Genomic DNA, 19,662 nt, shown 5'->3' with positions numbered 1-19,662 from the left:
CCAGAGAGAGAGGGAGACACAGGATCTGAAGCAAGTTCCAGGCTCTGGGCTGTCAGCACAGAGCCCGATGCGGGGCTCGAATTCATGGACTGTGAGATCATGACCTGAGCTGAAGCCGGATGTGCAACCGACTGAGCCACCCAGGCGCCGCAACATTTTAAAAAAACAAAATGGAGGGACGCCTGGGTGGCTCAGTCGGTTAAGCACTGACTTCAGCTCAGGTCATAATGTCACGGTTCGTGAGTTCAAGCCTCGAGTCAGGCTCCGTGCGGACAGGTCAGAGCCTGGAGCCTGCATCGGATCCTGTGTCTCCCTCTCTCTCTGCCCCTCCTCTGCTTGCTGTCTCTGTCTCTGTCTCTCTCTCTCAAAAATAAAATACACATTAAAAAAATTTTGTATAAAAATAAAATGGAACATGTTGATTATATAGTCCCGCATATATATTTTTGGCATTCCTTATTTTCAACAAGTAGGTTTTTTTTTACATTTCAAGATTAAAATGGATTTCTCTTGCAATTTTAAACAATTTTAGAAAAAAATCCCAAGGGCAGACTAGTATGCAAATTGGAAGCAAATATGGCCATAACTCATAATCCTAAATATTGGATAAGATGCAGTTCTATTTGCTGAGAACTTTTTGGTTCTGAACTTCATAAATTTGGATGGATTTCTGAATGGTAGGAGCCTCAGACTCTGACAGCATGAGGTATGAAGGTCTGGGATAGCTTTTGCTTCTAAGAATATACATTTAAGAATTTCATCGAAGTAAACTTGAAGCAGCAACTTGATTTGCTCTGCTGTTCCCTGGGGGTAAAGGAGCTTATGCGGGAGAGTTAGAGCACTCACTTCCTCCGCTGGGAGCTGTTAGTAATGGGTAGTTATCACAGGGATGGGTATCCTCCGGGAGCAGGGGTGGTGTGCAAATCTTTTCCATTTTCCAGTAACCTATGGTAGTGCAAGATGAGGTTAAGACATGGCTACAGGTTGGTGTTAATACAAGCTTATGAGACTATACATCAGTAAACAATAAAACATTCTCATTTTGAACTAAGAAGCTGACCAGTTAGCCTTTTTGTAGACAGATTAAACATGATAGTGGCATGAGAGCTAAAATTGATAAGTACGGCATAATTAAAACTATCTGTGACCGTTAATGTTACTTAATGAAACAGAACTGAGATTATTACGGAAATCAAGAAGTTAGTTTTAATTTAGGCTTCAGCATGTCTCTTCTGGACTTTTCTCCCTGCAGACGGTCGTCTTACCTTTTCTTTTCAGGTATTCCGCAGTGAGGGCAGCTATATGGATGTAACACATCGCGGCCTGTAAGAAAAAAGAACGGTTTTAGAGGAAGGCACAGCACAGAGCTGACTAATCAGGACTAACTTCCTAGGTGAGTCAGTATCCCATGTAAGAATACATGGAGGAATCCTTTTAATGACGGAGTTAAAAACAAGAATCAAGCTGATTTCCAAAGCGTTCACCATCAAGAATAAAATGCCTATTCAGGAAGTTTTGTGTGTGTGCTTATCTGGGTGTTATCTTCAAGTGGGTGAATGAACTGACCTCAAGAATTTTCTGTAGAATTACCTTCCTTCCTGTTTAAGCCTAATGTAGATATTTTATTTTATTATTACTTTTTTCAATAAATTAATTTGAGAGAGACAGAGACAGTATGAACGGGGGAGGGGCAGAGAGAGAGGGAGAGAGAGAATCCCAAGCCGACTCCGTGTTGTCAGCACAGAGCCCAACTCGGGGCTTGAACTCAGGAAACCGTGAGATCATGACCTGAGCCTAAACCAAGAGTTGAATGCTTAGCCGACTGAGCCCTCCAGGCGCCCCTGATGTATATATTTTAAAATCCAATTCTCTTTTCTTGTTAAAACTATACACTACAGTATCGGGATCTAAATTGAAAATAAAATAAAGCTATCTTCTTACCTTTTCTGTTTCCAATAATGGCCCCCTTGGAATTTCTACTGCCTTTAAGATGGTCACCTCACAAGGTGGGACTTGATTAAATAGCGTGGCCTAACGTAATGTGTGCTCCCGCCAACCAGAATACATGGTGACATCTTAACGTTCTCTAGTATCTCCCGAAAAGCCTTGAGCATTGCTGAACAGGTACTAGAACTTGACCTGTTGACGGTCCAAATGACTTCAGCTTTTCCCTTGAAGTTTTATGGAGGGATTTCCCCATTTTCTGGGCAATCCAAGGAACTGGAGTTTCTCATTCTTGTCCCATCAAACTGCCTCCAACCGCAGCCTCTGATTGGCTCTCTTTCTATCCCAGGATCCTTCACACGCGTTTAGAAGAACGTCAGGTTTAACTTCAGGTTTTAAGACCATCCCGGACATTTTAATCTCTTCCCCAAAGGGGCGTATTTCTGAGAATAAGGCAAAACTTTTCCATATGGTGTCTAGAAACCACTTGGGTGCTGTGAACTGCTACATAAAAAGCCACCCAGTGTTTAAACGGACATTGAAACGTTAGCTATTGATTTATAATCTTCACACAGTGCATTCTCCTCACAGGGCTCGTGAGAGTGTTAATATTTCCATCACCAGTTCAGACCAGCTGCAAATGAGGACAGATTACCCCAGCCTGAGATTACTCACTATGAAGGCAAGCTTCCCCATCCGAGTCCGATCACAGGGAAGAAGTTTTAAAACACAGAAGATCAACTTACATAACTCAATTTCTCAATTTCCAGACACCGTTCCAACCATCCTCCCTAGTCTTAGGCTTTTAACGTTTAGTTCTGCATTGCATATCCTACAATTGCAGCTGATACCAACAACTGTGGCTTTTACTTGGTATCATTTACATGGAGTCAGGAATTCTTGAATCCTATGTGCAAATTTAATGCACATAATATATAATCGGGTCATACCTAGATGAGCGGGAAAATATGGTAACCTACTGTAAATGCAAATCCAATCGCCCCGATAAAGGAGACAATGCCAATGGAGAAGGACTGAGCCTTTGCTAATCACCTCGGATAAGTCGCCGTTTCTCGCGTGAATCTTGGCCATGCTTTCCAGCCAGGTCCTGCGCAGCTCAGGGGTGCTTGCATAGGAGTTTGCCAGGCTGTACTGGAGATCCACCAGCATCTCGGGGTCCTTCTCATGCTCTTTCATCTGAGCTGTGGCCATCAAAACAGTCCTTATACGTTTTGTCAGATCTTTCACCTCTGCTGGGAAGTTGCTGTTCTTTGGAAAAGAGAGAGGCTGGGTCATTATCGGTTTCAAATTCCTAGATAAGTTACTTCAAGTTATGCTATTATTTATGGCATCGTCTCACAGTTTGATGTGTTCTCTATCTTGTTCATAAGCATGTACTTTCTTTGTACGCGCATCTTATGTATTGTGGTTGTGTATACATTTGAACATTAGAACTGTAGTAGACTCCGTCTTATCTGCTCACCTAGCTTCTTCTAGTAATAGCATCCTGATTGTTCTTTGAGACGCTCTCCTCTCTGGCTCTGGGTCATGTGATTTGAAAGGTCTACTTCCTTCGCAGGCACCAGGGTGTGGCCCACGTTCCTGACCCGGCCAATCATATTCTTTGATCCCTCAAGCCAGTGATTGGTTTAGGGATGGGCATATGATAACAAGGTTCAGTTTGGGGGCTTTAACTGACACAATTGAATGAAATGCTTCTTTCACTTACAGGATACTTCGATATCCTCAGAATTTCTGAGAAAGTACGCTCATGGGGAGATCCTGCTTGTAAATGAAGTAAACAAAGAGGAAAATTGAACTAAGAGACAGAGAGAGGTAAAAATAGAGGCAGTAGGGAAGGGGATCTGAAAACATTATTTTTTAATTTTTAAAGGTTTTTTTATTCAAATCATTTTTTCCAGTTTTGTTCAGAAGTAACTGTCATACATCACTATATAAATGTAAGGCATACAGCATAGCAGTTTAATTGATATATATTGTGAAAGGAGTAGCACAATAGGTTCAGCTAACAGCCATCTTCTCCTATAGATGCAGTATAGAGACAAGAAAGAAAAAAGAAAAAAGGAAAACAAAATTCCCCTTACGATGACAGCTCATAGGATTTTCTCTCCTAACTACCTCTTCTTTTTTTTTTTTCTTTTATGTTTATATATTTTTGAGAGAGAGACAGAGTGTGAGCAGGGGAGGGGCAGAGAGTAGAGGGGCACACAGAATCCGAAGCAGGCTCCAGGCGCTGAGCTGTCAGCACAGAGCCTGACGCGGGGCTCGAACCCACAAACCGTGAGATCGTGACCGGAGCCGAAGTCAGACGCTTAACCGACTGAGCCACCCAGGCGCCCCTCTGAACTACCTCTTCTATATAACATAGAGCGATGTTAGCTATAGTCCTCATGTTGTACCTGACATCCCCAGTACTTATCTCTTACAATTAGAAGTTTGTACCTTTTCACCACCCTCCTCCAATTTCCTCACCCCCACCCTGCCTCTGATAACCATGAGTCTGATTTCTTTCTTCATGATTTTCAGGGTTTTTTTTTTAAAGATTATACATATAAGTGAGATCATACAGTACTTGTTTATCTTTGACCTATTTCACCTAGTGTAATGCCTTCAGTGTCCATCCATGTTGTTACAAATGGCAGGACTGCCTCAGATTTTGTGGCTGACTGCTATTCCATTGACTATATACACCACAACCGCTTTATCCATTCGTTCACTGGTGGACACGTAGCTTGTTTCCATGCCTTGGCTATTGTAAATAATGCTGTTATGAACATGGGGTGCACATATCTTTTTGAATTAATGTGAAAACATTTTAATTTCTGGGTTCAGCCATGCCCAATGCCAGGCCCTTATCCCTGGACTTTTCAGTACTGTGATTAAAGGAGAAGTCTTCAGAAATTTCTAAAAGAAAGATTAAATACATTTGACCTACAATAGGATTATGAGAGAATCACTGTATTTCTGGATATTTGTGGTTAGTATTCTTTTTTTATTTTTGGTAAAATTTTTTAATGTTTATTTTTGAGAGAGAGGGAGGCAGAGCATCAGTGGGGGAGGGGCAGAGAGGGGGGGCACACAGAATCTGACGCAGGCTCCAGGCTCTGAGCTGCCAGCACAGAGCCCGATGTGGGACGTGGGGCTTGAACTCACAAACAGTGAGATCACGGCCTGAGCCAAAGTGGGACGCTTAACCTTCACAATGAGCCTCCCAGGCGCCCCTTGTGGTTAGTATTCTTGTTATATCTCATTCAACCACCCATCTTGGAAATTCCAAGCAACAGATGATAGACTGACAGTGTTAGAGCTGATCGACAATTCAGCAAGCAAACTCAACGTAAGCACTCAGTTTAAGTCACAATACACAAAACACAGAATTTGGATATATATATATTTTTGATTTGGATATTTCACAAAAGAATCCAGTTTAGTTTATTCCCAAGTCTTTGAAAATGTCCATAAAGCATTTCTTACTTTCATCTGCTTGTCTCCATTAGCAAAATTGTTGGTAATTGCAAGGGAATGCTGAAACCGAGAGCCTCCAATCCCAGCATCGGCGATTAACTGGCTTACAGCCTTGATAAGCTAGAAGAGAAGAGAAAAAGAAAACTCCAAAGGTACTAACTCAGAAATAGTAATATTAAAGAAACCCACTGGATTGGATGAAGGTACCATTGATTTCTCCCTGTGGGTCCAAAGAATAGCATCTTTATGCCTTAAAATTTTCAGAAGGCCACGTAATCTAGGGTGTTTCCTATAATTTAAAATATTTAAAGAAGGTTGCAGGAATCTTGGGATGCCTTAAAGGAAGACATTTCTGGATTTGGAATCTGGTGGGGTTTGGCATCCTAGAGATAGTCACGGTTTCCTGAGTTGTGTATTCTATTCGATTCTGTTCCTTGGCAGAAGAAAAGTAAAAGTGGAATTATGGGCTGTGTTGATTTCTGCCCAGTTGCCCTCTTCCTCTGAACCAGAGCGGAGTGTGTTGAGTCTCTTTAAGGAGGAATCTAGTAGAAGACTTGGTAGGTCTTGCCCAGGGGCCTAAAGGCTTTTATCAATGCTGAAACAGAAGAGTGGCTTTAACAACAGCATTAATGGAAACTGGAAGCACTTACTTGTAAGTGGGACCGGACAATTGACTTCTGCTTGCTAAATTCAAAATTCTTCCTCATGAAAAAGTATAGAAGGGCTGATGCTTCTGTCTGAGTTGACCGTGACCTGTGGTTACAGCATTTTAGGACTTCATAGCAGAAGGATCCACACAGGTCGGCAGGCCCTTGAAAGAACGCTGAAGGAAACTATGGAGGTAGAACGGTTGGTTAAGTACGGGGGGGGGGGGGGAGGGGGGGGAACCATGCCTTCATTTTGCTGTGTTTCTGCTTGCATTTTAAAATTCCTTAGAACAAATCCGCCTTTTTTTTTTAACCCAGGCAAGTGGAAGAGATATAATTGTATTTATTTAAGCCCATATTAGTATTTCTCTTTTTTTCCTAGAAATAATCATTCTCTACATGGTAAGTATCCCAGGCACCAATGATGACAACCCGAAACTAGTGAATGAGAGCTTTGAAGTGTTTCCTCTTCACCCAACATTGTAAAACCACAGGGATCCTCAAAAGTTGGCAGCTGTGTCTACTTTAAGGTGGAAACTTCACTTGGCATGAATGGAGATCACAGATGATGACGTGCATTTTCCCCGACTCTCTGTCACAAATACTGAGGATCCCCCCAGAAGATGGCTACGTGTTAATAATATTCCCTTTCGATATCCAAGTAGACAGGCTGTCAAGACTGTTAACTGTCAAGACCAGGAATCAAATGGCTTATTAAAACCAATAAAAATATTCTAATAAAACCAAATAAGCCAAAATAGAAGGAAACGGACTTTCTTTCCTCCATACTGAGAGATGTAAGGATTAACACGTATTTATTATCATCCTTTCCTGACCTTTCACTGGAACCAGGAGAACTCTTACCTTGCAAACAAACAGTCTCAAGGAGGCAAACACGTGCTTCAGCGCTGTGGCTGACTGGTTGACTTGGAAAAAGACCATGTAGGTGTCAAAGACCCTTTTCATCATGGAATTTTGACATTCAGATTGTTGGAGTTGTCTCTGGAAATTCAACACAGAAGTCATTTAGGATGAGTGCAAAGGCACCTGTATTCTTTCAAAAGATATTTACTGTGAGCCTACTATGTGGTAGGCACAACTCTGGGTAATGGAGATAGTGTTGAATAAGAAGATATGGTCTATGTTCCCAATGAAACTTACACAGCAGGGATTGGAAAAAATTACTAAATAAGAAAATAGAGCAGAATGATGCGATATAATAAAAAGTAACTGGTTTGGGCAAGGATTACTTTAGGTAGGGTGGGCAACCAAGACCCTCTAATGGATGAACTGACATGTGAGCTGAAGGAATTGGCTATGGGCAGATCTGAAGGGACTATCCAAGAAGGGAGAAGCAGCTAGTACCAGGGATATGAGTTGGGAAGAAGCTTATGAGTTCAAAGTTGAGAAAAAAAAGGGCAGAGGAGCCTGAGCAGAGCATGGGGTGAGATCGGGACAGAGGTGGGAGATGGGGTCACAGAGAGGCAGGTCCTCGTAGGCATCGGTAGGGCCTTTAAGATGTCTGAGATTTGACTGACATTTGCACTGAGTAATAAAGATTTAAAATATGGTGTTTGTTTTTTTTTCTACCACTTTGCTGACACTTTTCCTGAAAGCAGGGATTTTTTGGCATAATAATTGTGTTTGGTGTAGACGTTATTCAATGGATCCAACTGTTCCTACTTCAACCCCGAACATCTGTAAGCTCATTAGATTGAGCTAATATTCCAAATATCTTTATTGAGGTATAACTGGCATACAATTTCTATAGTTTGAGTTTATTAAATTTTATATAAATGGCATCAGACAGTAACTGAGCATAACTGAGCAGCGTTCTATTGTATGGATATACCACCATTTTTTAAATCCATTCACCTGTTGATGTACACTTGGGTTGTTTTCATCACTTATTAAAAATAAGGCTTGTATGAACATTTGTGTACACAGGTTTTTGTGACCAAATGCTTTTATTTCTCCTGGGTAAATGCTTAATATTGGAATGGCCGGTCACATAATGGACACACGTTTAACTTTTTAGACTGCCATACTGTTTTCCAGAGTATTGGCATGCCCGCCATTGGTGGATAAGAGTTCCGGTTTTTTCATACCCTTGCCAAAACGTGGTATGGTCAGTCTTTTTAACTTAAGTCATTCTACCACTATGTAGGTATTATTTTCACCAAAGATATACAGATGACAAATAAGCACATGAAAAGATGCTCAGCATTATTAGTCTGTTGGATCTAGCCATCATTTGTCTCTCCCCCTGAGTCTGAAAAAGTGGAGCCCCACTCTCAGTCAGCTCGGCTTGCCTGAGGGTGAAGCAGGAGAAGCAAAGAAGAATATTTATTATTTGACAATAGTGAAATACATATGTATGTATATCATTTGAGCATTAGTCAACTTCTGATAAACTCTGAGTCTCAGTTGTAAAACTTTTTCCACTGACACTTAGGCTGATTTATGTAACGTTAATTGATTTCATAAAATATTAAATTAAAAAAAATGTTTATTTATCTTTGAAGGAGAGAGAGACAGAGCGTGAGCAGGGGAGGGGACAGAGAGAGAGAGAGAGAGAGAGAGAGAGAGACAGAATCTGAAACAGGCTCCAGGTTCTGGGCTGTCAGCACAGAGCCCCAAGCAGGGCTCAAACTCACAGACCCCGGGATCATGACCTGAGCCAAAGTCGGACGCTTAACCGAATGAGCCACCCAGGTGCCCCAGTAAAATATTTTTTTTTTCTTGACTTCCCATGACTTTTCCACCTCCCATTTTATCATGTTGCAGAAGATGTTATAGTCACACTTACCTGGTGAGTCTGGGTGAAGAGTGATAGCAGGTCTAGGATAGTCAGGCACACCTCTGTAGCTATATTGGCCTCTGTGTCCACATGGTGCACGATGTCTATTTCATTGGAGTTGCCTACAAAATATGAAGTAGAACATACATAAATGTCTAAGAAAATTCTTTGTATTCCATAAAGGGCTTTCTTCTATTATAACATTTTCACTGTTTTCTGGTGTTTTGATAAATAATTTATGAAATCAAAGTGCTTTTGTTGGTTCAATTACCTTATTGGCTGAATCAAAAACTAAAGACTGTCCGTCTAAAGACAGAGGCTTTAACGGATCCTATCGACTAAATGTTTGTGTTGCCCCAAATTCCTGCGTTGAAGCCCTAAGTGTGATGGTATTTGGAGATGGGATATTTGAGAGGTAATTAGCTCGTGAGGGCGGAGCCCTCATGAATGGGTTTGTGCTCTTATAAAAAGAGGCACCAGAAAGGGAGCCTTTCTCTTTGTCATGAGGACACAAGAAGAAGGTGGCCATCTGCAAACCAGGAAAAGGGTTCTCATCAGACATCAAATCTGTTGGTACCTTGACCTTGGACCTCCCACCCTCCAGAACCATAAGAAATAAATGTTTGTTGTTTAAGCCTCCCAGACAATTCTCTTGTAGCCACTCAAACTAAGAGTGTAGGCCCTTTTCATATGTCAGCTGTAGACAAGAGTGACCCATTTGCCATTATTTCTTACTTCTTTTCCATTGATTTAGGCATTGACAGAGTCATAGTCCTTTCATACTCAGTCTGGGGCAAGTTTTAGGCTCTTACTCTAATAGACTAAATGTATAGTCTCAGTGGACAGTGTGCATTAGTGGCCATTAAAGACCCTAAATATATTCATAGGTGAAGGCATCTGCCTTTGGTCACATGTCCCTAACCACTAACATGTACACAATACAAAACACTGGGCTCCATTTTTTCCTCATTCACAAGCTGGAATGTGTGCATCACCGGGTTCAATATATCACACTTAGTGCTTCTAGGACATGGACAACTTCCTCCTCGTCCCAAACAGCAGCCAGTAATAATCTGGTTGACAGAGGTCCCCGTAACCCTCACAATAGCAAATCCACCTGACATCAGAGGAGCTACATGGAGCACATTATCCTGAGAGATTTGCCTGTTTCCTTTCTTGTAAGGACACTTCAGTTTTTAAACTCCCTCTCTGCTGATCTTTTTCTTCTAAGAAAAATTCCCTGGGCTACAGCAAGCCTGAAAAGCCACGGTCTCAGTAACACACTAACATTCCTTACGTTTCTGAAACATTCTAACGTATTTAATGTCTTCCACGCATCTAGAGAAACACTGCTAGCCGTCTCGGTCCCATTATTTCTCGTTTACTTACTGGACATGGTATTGTCTAACATCTGTAAAAGTTTGGGATTAGAAAGTGCATTTTTGCCTCGAATTATAGGTAAAGTTTGTGATCGGTGCTGCTTATGTCCTTCGTGAGCGGACGTGGTATGCATCCTGAAAATTAAATAAGAAAATAGGTTATGGCACAAGAGATATGAGATACAAATGTTCATTCAAAAATTCTAGACTAAGTCAAATATAAACAACTTTTACCCAGAGATGTTTTATGAAAAATATTAATTACAGGAGACATGATCAAAGGGAATTTTAAGAGTGCTTTTGGAGAGGTTTTATTTAAGCCAAAAAACGGTTCAGAAGGATGCTCGGTACCAAAGGGTAATAGAAGAATAATAGATACTAAGTCTGAACAAGCATATTCATTATTATTTAATGAAACCATGAGATTTCATGGGAATTCCATGGTATTCCATCCTCATAGGGGAGAGAGCTAGCGGGGGGACCCTGGTGCAGCTACATTCCCAGGATGATGATAATGGTCTCCAACAGCTCTCATTCAATGTCTCCTTGGCACTCCCACCTGGTGGAATGAGCCGGTGTTATGTGGGAGTAAAGACACTTCCCATTTTTGACTTTCATTTCTGCTATCATTTGGCCAAGGCAATAAAACATTTTTTTTTTTTGAGTAAAGTAGGCAAGAAGAGATACCCTGAAGAGTCAAGCCTATAGAAGAGGCAATGGTTTTCTCTTGGTCACACTTTTCAAGGGGTTATTTGGTTTTGACCACATCAAATGCTCTGGATGGATCGAGGCCCAGAAGACCTAACTTTGGTTTTCAGTAGTTAGGGGAGCCCTGAAGCTACAAGAAAAAAATGAGTTCTGGCTTGAATGGCTTGGACCTTTGGGACTGATTTATTTCCAGGTTTTGGGTCTATTTTGGTCTGGAGCTTCTGGAGGAAAAATCCTGGTGCCTAGGAGGGGAGGGGTAGGAATGGCCAGGACGTGTCTAGATGGTTCAGGAAGAAGCTTGCAATTTAACCCACCAAACGTCAACAAAACTGCAGTGACCTCAGGTACCTTACTATTGTCTTTAAAGGCAGAAAGTCATTGTTGATAGTCTTCTCTCCTATTACCATTTGGAAAACACGCCTATTACATTTTGTCATTTGCTTTCACACAAGGGGCAACTTCGAGGAGTCCCTATGGGCTAAGAGGCGAAACTTACTCCATGGTTTTTTGGTTATATACTACTTTCTTATTTCTGAAATTCTTTCTAAAATATAGCCATTTTCATATTACATATTATTATGGTAACTTTGGGAAGAATAAATCAAACTGGAGAAAATTTTAGCAAAGAATTCTTATTTATGAGACTCAGGGGAGATTTAAAGTAGGATTTCAGGGCAAAATCCTCCCACAGGGTAGGTTCATAAAGGATGACTCCAGGCCCTATGTGCTAGTCAAACTGGTGTAATGGCTAGGAAATCGAACACGAGCTTATGGAGCCATCCATGTTTCCTCACTGCTTGCGACCCTTTCAAAAACAATTTTAGGGGCACCTGGTGGCTCAGTCAGTTAAGCGTCTGACTTCGGCTCAGGTCACGATCTTGCGGTTTGTGGGTACAAGCCCCGTGTCGGGCTCTGTGCTGGAATCTCAGAGCCTGGAGCCGGCTTTGGATTCTGTGTCTCCCCCTGTCTCTGCACCTCCCCCACTTGCACTCTGTCTCTCTCGTTCTCAAAAATAAATAAACATAAAAAAAATAAGAAGATAAAAACCAATTTTAGCTCTGAGGACACTGCTAACGTATTACAATGACTGAAAGGTATGGGGACATACGACCTCACATTTGATATGTCACTAGGAGGTTAGCAAACATTAAATGAGTCATTTATTGGAATGATGTCTTTTCGGGCTCAGTTAAATTACGGTACTATTAACCTCCATCCACTGCATGGCATTGTGCCCCAAGTGCACATAAATAAGTCATAATCCTTGACTCTTAGGTTTTCACAAGCTAGCGGAGCAGGTAGAGGAGAGTTTCTGCATGTGGTTTGAAGTGTATGCATACATACATATGCATGTGCCTGCTTGTGCATGCACATGTGGAAGCATCCGTATCCCTCCACACACACACACACACACACACACACACACACACACACACATACACACACACGCACATACGCATAAACACAATATGATTACAAATATCAAGCAAATGCGACATTACCATTGTGGCAAGGGACCTGATGTTTGGCAGGAAGGGTTAGAGCCTTTGAGAGTTCCATTGTTCTGGGTGGACTGCACAAATTTAAACGCTGCAGCAATTTTCCTGCAAGGGAAACTGAGGTTTTAATCACAGTTCAGTATTTGTAATTTATTTTTAAATAAAGACCGGCCACTGGCCACACGACTACTGAACAATGAAATAGTCTGCGTGCTATGAAAGGTAAAATCACATCATCTTTTGGGAATGGGAAATGGGGGTTTAGCGAAAGTGCTGGGGGCTTCGTGGTCTCTCATGAGAAAACAATGTCAACACAAAGTTATTCTAGATTAATTTTTCTTTTCAGCTTACTGGGAGTATATTCTTTCTTTCTTTCTTTCAAGTACAGTTGACACACAACATTATATTAGTTTCATGTGTACAACATAGTGATTTGACAAGTCTATGTATGTTGCACTCACCAGAAGTGTGGCTACTATCTGTCCCCAAACCACAAAACCACGGACTGTATTCCCTGTGCTGTACCTTTTATTCCTGTGACTTATTCACATTGGATGTATTCACATTGGATGTAGAAGGTTCATAGGAATCTTCTACATTACATCCATGCAAAATGATAGATAAATTAGCTCGGACGATACGGGAAATGTGGCTTCCTTTTAGAAATGTATGTTTTGTGCTTTTCTCCCTAGACAGCTTTTAACTAGTCCTAGATCTATGATGAGTACATGGCAAGTGTCAAACTTCTACATCTACTCTGAGGTCAACCTTACGATCCTTATGTGCACCTTAAGATTTCTAACATATACCTTGAAGTCTAACCTGATATACATTAATAGATGCCATATTTTTTTAAAGATAAGACTAACCTAGTGGAATTTAAAAATTACCTTATTATATTGCGTCTTCCTAGGTATCTGAAATTTTGAAGACAAACACTAGAAAGGAAAAAAAAGGCCACATTCCAATTATTCATGTCCTTTTGTTTATACAAACTGTTCATTTAAGAAGTACATTAAAAGAAAAGTTGATTTTATGCATATTTTATGCATGACTACTACTGATAGATAGTAGGACATTCTAAGGACATATGGGTCCTCAGAATGAAGGATGGTATACTGAACCATTTTGAAGCTTCCAGAAAAAAACAGGTTAACAAATCAACTCTATAACTTACTCCAAGATGCTGAAGAAGTCAGACACCTCTGGACTGGGTGCTCTTTGCCAGTAGGCAATCAGCGTCTCTGGAAGGAAACACCATGTAGCATGAGACTCTCGGAAATTCAATTTTTTTTCCTTTTTAAAAATTTTAATTTTTAAGGGCTCTCTCTTTACCCTCTGAAATTGTCTTCATAATGTGAAGAAAGCACATGAGAAGGCTCCTGGTTTCTGCTTGATCTAACTTGTCAAATCGAAGGGTTGACCCTATCAAAGACAAGGGTCTAGGGATCTAGGAACGGAAGAACCAAGAAAGACTGAATTAGCGAGGCGGGGGGGCGCTGGCTCTTCAGGTGCTGGGAAACTGGAGGAGAAGCCCCACCTTTTCGCAGTTGTCTGTTTTCTCGCTGCTCTTCTCATTGGTGCTTGGGTTGGAGTCAAGACTTGCCAGGGATGCTCTGGAGTCAGCATGGTTTACTGTAGAAATAGCTATTGATGAAAATGCTGCAAACACAAGCCACAGCACACAGATGGTAATGAGATGTAATGGGCACACACACAGAGCTAAAACGATGACCCAAAAAGATGTTGATCATTGAGGTGGTAGGAGCATTGGGGAAGGCTGACATGATAGAGTCTGGAATTGCCATTGAAGACATGCGACATTTTAAGAATGATCACGGTGGCCATGCCAGCCTTAAGGATTTAGGGAAATTTAGACCAGTATAAATGGAAATAAGGTAAAGCTTGTTCCTTTGATTTCTTAAACAGCTTTTGAAAGGTTCTCTTTTAAAAACGCTTTCATGCAAGTTCATAAGGATGCTTTGGGGGGAGAAGCTTTCAAGTTTTGACAGTTTATAAGAAATTAAGATGACATTTCCAAAATAGTTCTTAAAAATAAATTCTGAAGTTGTTGGGGCTATTATATTTTAAAAGGTTGTATGCAATGAAAACTTAAAAGATTGTTTCCAGAATGAAATATTTTGGTAACATCTGAGTAGATTGCTCTTTGAGCCAAGTAAAACTGAATGCTAAGTAGAAGAGGAAGCCCCTGGATGAGCTTCCAAGAAATATGTAAAGAGACTCTTTAGCTCTATAAATAGAGTGTACTTTGACATACAGCAATTATGCATACTGGATTATGGAGTGGGTAAAAAGCACAATGATATGTCATGTAAACATGGAAGAGAGTTAAACACAAGTGTTTTTGCAAGGTCTTAAGTACCTGCTATGGAATTTAAAACATCTTTAGAAAATGATGTATCCACAGAATTTGCATGTTTCATAGCCGACTGGCTGTGAAATCCTCCATTGGTGCTGAGGTCATCTCTAGACCCCTGTATTCGAAGCACAGAAGAGATTAATGGGAATCGCCACATTTCAACATTGTAAACCCACATATGCCTTCTTTGTTACACTTTCAGTTCGACGATATTTGATCTGATCTTTTATATTCCAGCAAAGGTCTTCTGCCAAAGCAAGCAATGAAAATGAATACAGTCACAACCATACTCTTAGTCACATTTTGACTTCTGTGGTTTTTTTTTTTTTTTTTTTTTTTTTTTTTTTACTATCTTTTAGCTATAAACTGGTTGGAATGGCTACTGTTGTTTTATGGATGATACTCTAGATTATCATGAGTTATCTTACGTATATTACTATTACTAAAAGCTAATTCCAAATACTTATTATGTACCAGTCTCTAGGCCTAGTGTTTTCTACTAGAGAATTTAATCCTCCTAAGAATCCTGTAATGTAGGAATTCTATCCGATTCTATAAATAAGAAAGCAGAGGTTTAAAGAGGCTGGATAGACACGCCTGGGTGGCTTAGTCAGTTGAATGTCTGACTTCAGCTCAGGTCATGATCTCACAGTCTGTGAGTTCCAGCCCTGCACTAGGCTTTCTGCTGCCAATGCAGAGCTCGCTTCAGATCCTCTGTCCCTCCCCCCGCCCCTCCCCACCCACATTTTCTCTCTTAAAAATCAATAAACACTAAAAAAAAAAAAAATAAAGACACTGGATGACTTATCGAAGGTTACATTGTTAGTAACTGATGTCGCTACTAGTTACACAAGGTCTTCCTCTAAAGAACATTCCAAAGGCCTAGCTCCTAACCGCGAGAGAGTAATATTTTGCATTCACATGGCCTGTTGTGTGACCACGATGGTGGCTCCGTGGAGGAGGGAGGACAAACAGGCCACTCCTGGGGTGTGACTGAGGCCCTCCGCTACCCTATCACCAGGTGGTCGCAAAGCCCGTGCGGAAAGGTGGCAGGGGGAGAGGGTGCGCCCTGAGGATGGGGCCGTGCACTCGACAGAGGAACCTGGTAAAAACTGGACAGAACTGGGGGGTGATACAGAGAAGAGAGGACAGTGAAACCCAAATGTCGACTACGTGGAGGAGGCAGAAGGCTCCAGGGACCAATCCGGAACAAAGGAGACTGAAGTGGACGTCTCAAAATAGCTAGCAGCAGTGTTCTGTTTGCTCACGGGTGGGGGAAGATGGCTATCCAGGGCAAAAAGTGGGTGAACTCTTGATTAAAATGCACATTTGAAATATTCTGTAAACTTACTTGGTTGGATGTGTTGACGGTAAAAGGATATAAGTCCTTCAGGTAAATCCTTGGCATATTGTCCAGAAGCATGCCATACAGGGGCATGTATAGACTTGCTATCTGGGCCTGTTTCTCCTAGGTGGGAAGGTGGCCGAGAGAAATGATTCGCATAAAAATCAATAGACTGTAGGTTTGATATGCATTTAATGCAGTGAGCCATGAAATGGTGTTTAGGGAAGAGAGAAAAGAGAATCACTCACGGGTTCTCTGTATCGATCATCAAAGGAATGCTTAGCCATTAGATTTTTTAGGACAGCTAAAGCTGAGTGCCTGATGTCCTGGTCTTCTTGCAGGGCAAAGCCAACTTCTCGAAGTAGAATTCCAATTAAGAAGTGTTTGCGGCAAAATTCATTCGTGACCGAATATTCAGGCATATCTTTGGGAGGAGAGTAAAGCGGGCATGTGATTGAAAGTCAAACGATCGCTCTATAATCCAGAAAGGTTTATCCAACCACCACCAACCTCTCTCACTACCGGGGAGGGGTTCAGTAACGCAGTCTCACTACAGAGAGGAGGAATGAGGGAGACTATACTGCTGCCAATAGTCAAATTCCATGAGTAGCGTGTCTACAGTGTCACAGGAGCTGAGAGGAGAAGAGCTCACTTTCTGTCTGGAGGAATCAGGAGACGTCACTGGCAGGAAGATGTTGAGAGGGGCCTTTGAGGCTGCTGAAGGTCGGAGGTGCAGGGGGCCCGGAGCCAATGGAGGCGGTGGGAGGGTGTGGGTGGAAGAGAAGAGGTTGGGAGGACAAAGGTTCCATGGCACAGATTTCTGAAGACCCACAGTGTATCAGTGTGTGGGAAACACAGGTTGGGGGATGCCAGTCAGCCCAGCGGCCAAGGAGGGGGTGGGGATTGAGACTCGAGGGGCACTTGGGGCTGGGTGATGGAGAGACTAAAGCACACATTTTTTAGCTGGCACCTGGGATCCTCCATTTGGCACTGAATTCTGTAGAAAGTGTGAAGTCACCAAATGGCATTGAGATCGGTGGCCTGATCAGACCTGTGCTTATTCATTTGTTCACAGGGTGACAGGACATAAATGAGTTATTCTGTGGGGGAAATGTGGGGAGCGGGCTATAATACCGGACGCTCGGCCACAAGGCAGGGAGGGAAGAAGTGAGATGTGTCTGGGATGGAGCGGAAAGACCCGAGTTGTAGAAGAAAAATTACCAGGGTAAGTTGGCTGAAGGACGTGAAGGAGCAAGGAGAGGGAAACCAAACGGGGCTGCAAAATTTTGTGCCTGAATCAGGGAGAAATTGGAACGTCAAAATTTCCAGTAAGAGTTGGCCAATGTCCTTCCTAAATGTAACTGTTAACAACAGGACCAGCACCCGTTTCTGGAACATGTACTGAGTGCCAACACTAGGCTAAGCACCGTAGAGGTGTTATGTCCGTGAATCCTCGCAGTTACCTGTTAGATGTAATGATCTCTTGGAATATCCCAGTCCATAATTGACTAGGGGCAAATTAAACATAAGGAGTTTTGTAGTCCATGAAAATGCCACTGGATGTGGAAAAGCAGGGAATGGGAGGGTCAGGAGATAGAGGTCCAAGGGCTTAGTTAGGTTAAAAATATTTCTCCATGAAATAGTGAGTACTCGTGAGGGGCCAGAAGTGGAACAAAACTTTGTAATTGCCAACCCAGAACTAGAGAAAAGTTTTGCTCAGACTATTTTAAGTTATGAACCTAATTCAAGCAAAAATAACAATCAACCTCAATCTTGAGAAACTAGCTGAAAAACCAGGCTGCGGTGTGTTGACAGAAATATATAAAGCTAGTTACACTGAACAAACATGTTATGACATGTATCAAGGAATTTCATTTATGAGGTACCCTAAGAAAATTTCAGATGATTTGGGAAATTAAAAAAAAATGTCCAACTCTGGAGAATAAACTATGAAAGAATTCAGGTTGGGGAAGCATTTAATTATCTGTGACAAGAGAACAGTTCAGTCAGCTTGTTGACAACTTTGTATGATATTAAACACATGACTATTTTTGGCATCCGGAAATGGCATCTGGAAATTTGTGGTATCTATACCAATCAATATTATCAGATTATGATGTACTTATTGATGTTTAGAGAATCTAATATAAAACATAATTATTTACCTGATGCATGTAACTCTTGAGTTGATTCTGAAGGCGTCAAGGGATCTGGATTTAATACAAATAAACAAATAAGTTAAGATATACACATACATACACGTTATATTCATGAACTATGGGTAATTTATACTGAAAAACTGTATTATCCTAAAACCTAAGTGAGTCTCCTCAAAAAAGCTTTATGTTTGAAGACAAATACCATAGGTTGGTTGTTTCCTTAAAAAGGAATGCCATGAACAGAGTTATTTTCATTCCTGGCCTTTTACTTGAACACTTATTTTTCTACCAGAAATCCGCATGCAATGAAACACGTATTTTTATGTTCACCGTTGATAATATCACATCTACAAGGAGACTATGAGGCCTTTTCCTGAGTTACAGATCAACAGTAAACAACTGGAATCAAAAGGGCACAATAGGTTTGCTTTTCTTGAGTATCTTAACCAGCCTGTCTAACCCAATAATAAGTGGGCAATAGTTCATAAAAAAATAAAAAGGAATACAAAACAAACCAAAAGGCGAAAAATGTTATTGTCCAAGATGACATTTCTACCTCTTTTTCTACGAAGGCATTTAGATTAAATATACTTCATAAATTAGGAAAGAAAGGGATAATGTTATAGCTTTTATTTAAGATTGAAATGACAAAATGTTTACAGGCTTGATAATGTATTTTATTTTCCCTCCAAAATATTAGTTTTGTGTGATACATACAGTATAAGCTACAATACATGTAAGGAGGCTCTTTACCATCCTTTTTTTTCTGCTTTCCATGAATATCAAAACTGCTCCTTGTGGATAATTTACTCACTGCTTAGAAGGAAGGTCTTTTTTTCTTTCTTTCCTTCCTTCCTCCCTCTCTTTCTGCCTTCCCTCCCTCTCTCCCTCTTTTCCTCCTTCCTTTCATTCTTGAGGGACAATTGACTATAACATTATTTTGATTTCAGGTGTACAACATAATGATTCAATATTGATGCAGGGTGAAGTCGAAGCAGAGTATTTTAAGTTCTTAAATCATTTTAATGTTTTCTTTGCATCCTGATATTTGACTGTCTTCTGATAGCTAGATGTGTGATGATCATCTTGGCATCTATGTATATTGGTATAGATGCAATACATTAATAAAAGTTATACATGAAAAGATTTTCGGTGGACCACTCATGCTATAGTAAATATAGAAATGGGAAGCAACCGTCTCCACCTCCTTCTAATCCAGAGGTACCAAGTGTTTACAATGGTGCCCTCCTTCCCGCTTTCCTCCCTCTTTCCTTCCTTCCTTCCTTCCTTCCTTCCTTCCTTCCTTCCTTCCTTC

General features: G+C 41.1%; 1 protein-coding gene across 3 annotated transcripts in view; it reads right to left on the bottom strand.

Moving 5' to 3' along the window:
* The window catches only part of DOCK10 (dedicator of cytokinesis 10), a 270,818-nt gene that overhangs the window by 24,660 nt on the left and 226,496 nt on the right, over positions 1 to 19,662 (bottom strand). For all 3 annotated transcript variants that reach the window (XM_040450863.1, XM_040450862.1, XM_040450864.1), the window contains exons 32-48: positions 18,354 to 18,398; positions 16,437 to 16,612; positions 16,195 to 16,311; positions 14,847 to 14,958; positions 14,004 to 14,125; positions 13,799 to 13,913; positions 13,641 to 13,707; positions 13,354 to 13,401; positions 12,467 to 12,568; positions 10,267 to 10,391; positions 8,887 to 8,999; positions 6,942 to 7,079; positions 6,081 to 6,263; positions 5,440 to 5,550; positions 2,998 to 3,213; positions 1,266 to 1,323; positions 847 to 945 (exon numbers count right to left, since the gene is read on the bottom strand). In XM_040450863.1, coding sequence (XP_040306797.1) covers positions 847 to 945; positions 1,266 to 1,323; positions 2,998 to 3,213; positions 5,440 to 5,550; positions 6,081 to 6,263; positions 6,942 to 7,079; positions 8,887 to 8,999; positions 10,267 to 10,391; positions 12,467 to 12,568; positions 13,354 to 13,401; positions 13,641 to 13,707; positions 13,799 to 13,913; positions 14,004 to 14,125; positions 14,847 to 14,958; positions 16,195 to 16,311; positions 16,437 to 16,612; positions 18,354 to 18,398 — 1,947 coding nt within the window. The remainder of the gene's footprint in view (positions 1 to 846; positions 946 to 1,265; positions 1,324 to 2,997; positions 3,214 to 5,439; positions 5,551 to 6,080; positions 6,264 to 6,941; positions 7,080 to 8,886; positions 9,000 to 10,266; positions 10,392 to 12,466; positions 12,569 to 13,353; positions 13,402 to 13,640; positions 13,708 to 13,798; positions 13,914 to 14,003; positions 14,126 to 14,846; positions 14,959 to 16,194; positions 16,312 to 16,436; positions 16,613 to 18,353; positions 18,399 to 19,662) is intronic.

The sequence above is a fragment of the Herpailurus yagouaroundi genome, unplaced genomic scaffold, assembly GCF_014898765.1.
Source record: "Herpailurus yagouaroundi ecotype Mexico unplaced genomic scaffold, PumYag 202, whole genome shotgun sequence".
Taxonomy (NCBI): domain Eukaryota; kingdom Metazoa; phylum Chordata; class Mammalia; order Carnivora; family Felidae; genus Herpailurus; species Herpailurus yagouaroundi.
The sequence above is the reverse complement of the archived record's forward strand: the minus strand, read 5'-3'. Positions and strand labels throughout refer to the sequence as shown.